Below are 7,848 nucleotides of genomic sequence, written 5' to 3'. Positions count from 1 at the left end.
GTGGAGATATTTGCTATTCTGGCCTCCAGTTTTGGTTTGCTGGTCTGCATTTTTTTTCCAAAATGCTATATTATTATCTTCCGGCCAGAGCAAAACTCAAAAAAACATTTGATGGGAAAAATACCATCAAGAACTCTATAATCTGTAATTCAAAAGTCTTCTTCAAAAGAAAGTGTGACATCAGATAAACTTTACTGCATAGTTTGATACTGTAGAATGTAGAAATTGTAATTCATCACCTTTTACATGTTGTGATGTGTTGAATAAATTAAATATACTGCATTTATGCATGTTGGTCAATGGACATTCAACCAAATTATTTTAAATTGCAATATTTCAGTGAGGTAACTTTAGTGTAGGACAGAGTAATTAATATTGTTAATGTGAACAAGATAGCAAACACAAAAAATTCTCCCTTCTGTCAACAACTGATATCAAAGTGTCCATTAGCAAGGCAGTTAATAACATTTGTAGTATCCAGTCAGTCATCAGTGTGCTAGTAAAGATGATGTGCAAGAGGAGCAACATAAGGAAGGATTTTGCAAGGACATATCATTACTACAGTGTACCAAACTTGAAATCTAAATAGACTGAATATTGATTCTCTGCATATGTGTAAGGCTTTACAGTAGCACCCCTTGGTTACTTTGGACATCCACAATTGTGAAAAACAAATGTTTACAGTGCATTATCAGAAGTAATATAACTTGGTAACAGCAAGAAAACATTGAAGGAAAGGGTTATGGCACATGTGGTTTGCTGTGTAATCTCATCATACCACTCCACATTGTTTATGAAGAGCTAAATGGTTATAACTTCTTTAACATCAGCATATGTAACTGTGTTGCTGTTTTTTACACACACACAAGTAAGATCATTAGTGAAAACAACTGCCGTCCATACTGAACAAACTAAACGTTCTCCTGTGTGATACCAGACCACCTGTCACCTCATCTGTTACCACACCTGTCACTCTAATCAACCAACTAACCTATAATTTACTATTAACACACACTTGGGATATGATAACTTACATAGACATGACAGGCTGTAATTAGATGAATGTATAAATACCGGTTATAGCCTTTATATTAGTGAGAAAAAACACTGAGACCAGAGGTCAATACATTTATTTGGCCTTTAGTTTCACTTTCTTAAAGGTCATCATCACCTCACACACCCCACGTAGCCTGAATGTTCCCCGTGGAGATCGTACATGCTTGTTGTCCTCCGGTTCAACCACTGGGTGCACGTTGCTTTGACTTCTGTGGGCTTATGATGTAATGAGGGTACCCACTGAAACACTGTAGCATAAGATGGTTTGCCTCCAAAAATTCACATAATTTATTTGATTATTTTTTTAGGCAACATTCAACAGAATCAATTTAATTCAGAGTGTTATTGATTAAGGCTTTTTTAAGTTTGACCTTTTTTCTGGATGTAGTCTGATGAGGTGTATGACATGCATGTACACAAACATTTGTCACACACATATATGATTACCGATTTACGGCTGGCTCGTAAAATAAAGTGTGCTCGCATTGTTATCTTACATTATTTACTATTCATCATTCAGTCCGCATTTGCCCAGTTAGGCGGGGCTGCTGAGCTCCAATATCTCAATGTCTTGATGACGCAAGAATGAGAAGGTCACATACTGTATATAATATGCCTAATTCCTTGCCCTCTCTCTCTCTCTCTCTTTCTCTTTTTGGGGATGTCTAACAATATGACTCTACTTGTCTTATTTCCATTACTTTACTCTGTCTCTGTCCTCACTATAACGCATAATCCAATTTCTAGCTTTAGCTCTCCAACTCCATCTGCAGCCAAAGTATGCACACTTCAAAACAGCTTTCAGCCAGCCTTTGTGGCCAAGGGTGACTATGTTATTGGGGGGATCTTCCCCATTCACTATAACCAGGAGATGCCAGACCTCCAGTGCACCTACAGACCACCGCCAGTGAGGTGCAATGGGTGAGTTTCATACATGTGTGTTGGAAATCCTAGAGGATTTAATTGTTTCCAGCTAAACACATCTAATTTTGTAGAACAAATTTACACAGCATAATTTATATGTACCAGGTCCGATTTTAGAATACATACTTATAACATATTAAGCCTATATGTAAGAAAACAATCTTATACACAGTGATGTCTTGAACTAAAATGCAGCTTGAGTAAAATATTGATGTCAAAATGGTAATAATGTATTATATGGGTTTATAATTCCTCATGCATTTGAAAGCTATTTCCAAGAAGTTTCATGTTTGGATAGGAATAGGGTTACACAAGCAACAAATTGGAATAAACAATTGTAAGTGTATGTATCTATTACATTGGTCTTTCAACATAACATATTGGAAGGTAATTACAGATCTGTAAAATAAAGCATTACCAAAGACATATCTTGGTAACATATTAAAAAAAGCATGAGAATGGACCAAGCTCAGTGTGTGTGTATGCAGAAATGCAATTTAGACTAACTTCAAATCAAAACATCATATCTGCTTTAGAATAATTACTTTATGAATTCCCATGGGGGAGATTTTTTCACTCTATTATACAGTTTACACACATGTATGCCCAAAATACAGACATGAACACATATACAATTGAGGGGAGAGACGTTATAGTGATGGGGCTGTCTCATGACGCCACCCCCCAGCTCCCCCAGCAGTTAGGGATTTGGTGCCTTGGTCAGGTGTAGTGCCCAAAAGGTGAACTGGCACCTTTCCAGTTACCAGTCAACACTCTGTGGCCTTTTCTGGACTTGAACCAGCCACCCACAAGTTCTCAGGTCAAGTCCCAACGTACTGAACTACTGCAGCCCCAAACTGAATTTAATTTGACCTTTTCTCCATACTTGCTGTTCAATGTGTGTGTATTTGTGTCTTCTTGGCTACAGTTTTGATCCCAGGGCTTTCCGCTATGCTCAGACTATGAGGCTGGCAGTAGAGGAGATAAACCAGAGTACAGAGCTATTGCCCAATTACACCCTTGGATACAAAATCTTTGATTCATGTTCATATCCACTGACCGGCCAGAGGGCTGCTCTGGCGTTGCTGAATGGGCTGAGTGAGGATGACTCTCCTATGTGTAGCGGTGCCTCTTCGCTCCTCGCTGTAATTGGGGAATCTGGTTCTTCTCAGTCCATCGTGTTGTCAAGAATTCTGCAGCCATTTAGAATCCCAATGGTAATGATGACTCTTCTCTTCTGTTATCACCCCAAATGAATCTGCATTGTACTGTTTTTTTTGTACTGTAACTCTACTCTGCTTCTTCTTCTTTACACAGATCAGTTACTTTTCTACATGTGCATGTCTCTCTGATAAAATCAAATATCCGACCTTCTTCAGAGTGATCCCTAATGATGACTATCAGGTGAGAGTTTGGCCTCAGATTTAAAAGGGCTTAATAATTTTTCAATGCTGTAGCAAAAATATTTTTACTTATATACTTTTTATTTGAAGTATTCATATTTCTGGTCAAAATCAATTGAAATTTACCGTACAGGAAATACATCATATTTTAATGATGTCAGTGAATTTTCTTCCTTTTTATGTTTTTCTGTTGAACCCAGGTAAAAGCCATTGCTCAGCTGCTGGTACGCTTCAACTGGACTTGGGTGGGACTGGTGCGAGGGGACCGTGAATACGGGCGTTTTGCTGTGCAAGGTCTACTGAGAGAATTACAAGGCACCAAAGTATGTGTAGCATACCAAGAAATTTTACCTCTGCTGTATAATCGCCAGAAGACACTGGAAATCATCCAGGTAGATACACAGCACACTAAATTCAGTTTTATATCACTTTTTATTTTACCTCAGTACCCTTTTGTAGTTGGTGCTAATTACACATCAATGACATTCACTGCCACTAGATGTCACACTAGAGCACCAGCGTCTCAGACCAAAACAAAGGGAATTTTCTTTGTTCAAACTCGACAGACACAAAATAAAACTCACCAAAACCGTCTTTGTTAGTCTTTCCAGTCTTCCAACAATCACCAACTCTACTTTGGTCAAAATAAATCCTTAGTTCACCACATTAGATGAGAAAAGAAAATACCGCTTCAGTTGCTTTCCCCAAAACCAACATGCACACACGCACGAACATACACGTGCTGCCGGACCGGCAACCAAAGCAAAGAACAGAATCTTGGATTACAAGAGACACAGAGGGAGATTCAGTCATTCTCTCCTCAGGACGCAATTATTCCACTATATTTTAACATAGTGAATAGTTGAGTGCTGCTATGTTCAAAATATAATTTGGATGAACTTTAATAAACCTCCTCAACAAACGTAATAAAATCCACAACATTTTTCCCACAGACTGACGTGATGCACCAGAATGTGTTTGACTACATCCACATAGACGACCGTCAGGAGTTCAGACGACAGCTCCACTGGGCCATGTGTCCTCCACAGCACCAGGGGACATCAGCACACCAGGACAACCAGCTAGCTTCAGGGACTGGTGGGTATAGCTGACTAAGAAGGGAGGAACCAGTTCCCATGAGCAAACTGTTTGGTTAAAAGTTCATGTGGATATGGTGATGACAGACTTTTATCGTTAAAGGTTTTAATCCCATTTTGATTTTGAAGTTCTGCTGGTTATTTTTGAGGTAGATCTGCGGTATGTCATCAGTAAAGTGACTGCCAGAAACCTCAGGTAAATGTAAAAAAAAAAGAAAGCTGATACACCTAAATTCCTGCTCATTCAAACCAGACCTTCAAATCACAACATATCAGTTAACAGTATATCCATATTCAGTAAATAGTGTGTTTGGAAAACTGATATTTCTTTTTGTACCTCCAGTTGTAAGAGTAGATCCACTTTTCTAAATGCCAGTATCATTTTGGAATATATATACTGTATTTTCCACGCAAATTGCAGTTCAAACTAAATATTTTTTCTTCTCCTCCATCTCCTTTCTCTATTACATCTCAGGTGAGGACTTTGTCGTGAGTAGCCTGTTCCATTCTCCGGAGGCCGGGGGAGTTTCTCCTGAGCTCTCCTGCTTTCTCAACAGATGTTTCATTGCCCGAGTCCGATGCCTCTTGGACAGCACCTCTGGATTCTTGGTGAGTGGTCTGAGCCAAACTGCCAGCTAAACTGAACAGTAACTTTAGTTTACGCAAAAATAAAAAGTGCAGAATATTGCATTGAGCATGGAGTAAATGTTGCCCACTTTCTGGGAGAAGACCCAGGCCTATAAAACGTATTATGACCCCTTTGGTACAGCAAAACTTCATTTTTAATTGTAGTGTGTACAGTTATTTATAGTTGTATTGCAAGGCATTATGAGGTAATTGGGTGCCTGGACATAGCAGCAGAATAGGAGCCTGGTTCATCCCTCATGGCTGTGACTAGAGTGGTTTGGAAAACAGCAATGGAAAAGCTAGAAGCCCTGATGACAGAGCAACAAGAATATGGGTTTGGACCATTTCTTCAGGGTCAATGGAGTTCATTGTCACCATGCCCGCTTTGGTTGCACAACAGAAATTCTAGATGGCAATTTTCTGACATATACTGGAAGCACTTGTAGCCAAGTAGTGAGCAAATATTGCTAAGATGCTTTCCTCATCAGTCAACATCGCAGAAGCGACACACAAATTGTAATATAATGCACAATACACATTCTGCTACCAAATAAAAAGGCCAGAGAATCTTCCCTCCTTGTTAAGAGTGAAATTAAATTAGCTTTATTGAGCACACGTGCTAGCAACAGTAGCGACGTGGCTTTGTGAATGTCAAGGTCAGTCAGTCGCTCCACCACTTTGGTCCAGCCTGAAATATCAAAACAACTAATAAAATTCTCATGAATCTCAACTCTGCTTTGTGTTTGTGCCAGTTATTAAATTTTAGCATGTTAGCAGGCTAAACTAAGATGCCGAACCTGGTAAAGTACCTACAATTACCTGCTTAACAGGTAAATTACCTGCTAAACCTTAGCATGTTAGCACTGTAACTGTAACTGTGAATGTAATAACTGTGTGTGCATGGTGATGTTAGCATTTAGCTATTGTAAGTTAAGCATCAAAGAGCTGCTAGCTTAGCAAAGGCTGACACTTTCTAATGATTCCTGGAATCAAATTACAATAAAAAGCGCAAAAGAAGACAAGTATTAACTCTCAAGGGACATGAAATGACACTGCTGCTAATTCTGCTCTATATTAATCTATGTGTGAATGAGCATTGGCTATATTCCATTGAACATGTTCAAACCAGTAAATTCTTCTTCTCTCCCCTAGACTATGCAGTTCCAGGGTCGGCTGAAGTTCCTCCACGGTCAGAAAAAGAAGTCGGCCTCTGGGGCTCTTATGCCTCCCCAGCTGGCTCTGTTCTGCATAGGTGTACCACTCCTGCTGCCCTCCATCACTGAGATGAAAATGAAGAACATGTTAATGCGAGGAAAGAACAAGGGAGCAGGAGGAGGCATTATCTCTTCACTGGAGCATGGGTAAGAGGAAATGAAACACAACATCCTTGCAACTTTAACTAAAGTCAGGGGGGATGATGTATATTCACACTGTGTCCGTGTGTAAATCCACTGATTTAATTTTAATGGGGGTGCTATACTGTAATTAAAGGTCAGGCTTTTTAACACAAACTTGATGTCTCAGACACCATTGTAAAGGTCATAGTTTTAAACCTTGAAAGGCCACAGCCACTACATCATCAGTTAAGTTTTGTTGAAGCTCGAAATTATGATGCATATTGTCACCAGTCAGCCCAGAGATGCCCTCATAAGTCATAAGGGACAACATGTTTACCTTGGTTTAGTACAGTTTACATATAAAAACATACTTAGTGACTGCTTGAGTAAGATCCACGAGGTAAGGGCATAAAAACACACATTCAAAACAGTGTTAGAGTAATGAAAAATTACATTGGGGATCAGTCATGTGTTATTTATTCATTCTTGAGTTTATTTTCTAGAGATATCATCTCATTACCCAGCAACAACTTTATGCACACACAAGCATTAGCCTGAGACCCAGTTACCAACACAAACATAAGCCCTTTCCTCACCCAGCAGGCTCTGACACCAAACCAAATGAGTGCTGGACGCCTTACCTGTGGCCAATTAGAAGCAAATACATGTCTCAGCTTGGATAAGGCCCTCTGTGCTTCATGCATCATTAAGTATGTTGGGAGGCTCAGAGGCCAAGAGTTGAGCTGTAGTCAGAGAGCAGAGCCCTACCACCCCCTCTACTGTTCATTCCTTCTCAGCATCGTTCAGGGCAACAAGGACAGTGTTAAATATATAAATACCAGTCACCTATAAGTAGACAGCACGTTGGCTGGTTGGATTAGGAGACCATGAAGCTTATAGGTTGGGGGTTGAGTCTTCAGTATTAGAATACTGCCATGTACAACACACATGTCATTGGTTTGAAGGTAAAGTACTGCAGGGTAGCTAATATGAGGTGTGTCTTTGCCTATAATGAAAAGGCAGTAGTTGAAAATGTCTATACTTGCTTATGTAATAGTAGACACTAAATACATCCCATTGCTTGTCAGAAATTTGTTTCTCCACATGTGCCACATATAACTTTAAATCATAAAAGGTCTTACATCATAAAAGTAATTTTACTGACTAAAGATATTACCTGAGAACAAAAAATACTTTATAAATACTTCCAAATCTCTACTCTAATACTACTCTAATCCAATAATACTAATCCAAAACTTTAGCTGCTGTTCACATTTTATCAGAATCAGAAATACTTTAATAATCCCAGAGAGAAATTATTTAACTCCAGATAACAAAACAACAATATATATATATATATATATTAAAGATAAAAAATGTACAGTTAAATAATGTGCAAAAGTG

General features: G+C 38.9%; 1 protein-coding gene across 1 annotated transcript in view; it reads right to left on the bottom strand.

The window, feature by feature from the left end:
* The window catches only part of LOC118341591 (extracellular calcium-sensing receptor-like), an 18,151-nt gene that overhangs the window by 8,954 nt on the left and 1,349 nt on the right, over nucleotides 1-7,848 (bottom strand). The window contains exon 4 of the mRNA XM_035679887.1: nucleotides 6,491-6,493. Coding sequence (XP_035535780.1) covers nucleotides 6,491-6,493 — 3 coding nt within the window. The remainder of the gene's footprint in view (nucleotides 1-6,490; nucleotides 6,494-7,848) is intronic.

The sequence above is a fragment of the Morone saxatilis genome, unplaced genomic scaffold (assembly GCF_004916995.1).
Source record: "Morone saxatilis isolate NCDOM2014 unplaced genomic scaffold, NCSU_SB_2.0 Contig8, whole genome shotgun sequence".
Classification (NCBI taxonomy): Eukaryota; Metazoa; Chordata; class Actinopteri; family Moronidae; genus Morone; species Morone saxatilis.
This window is presented reverse-complemented; position numbering and strand designations above follow the sequence as displayed.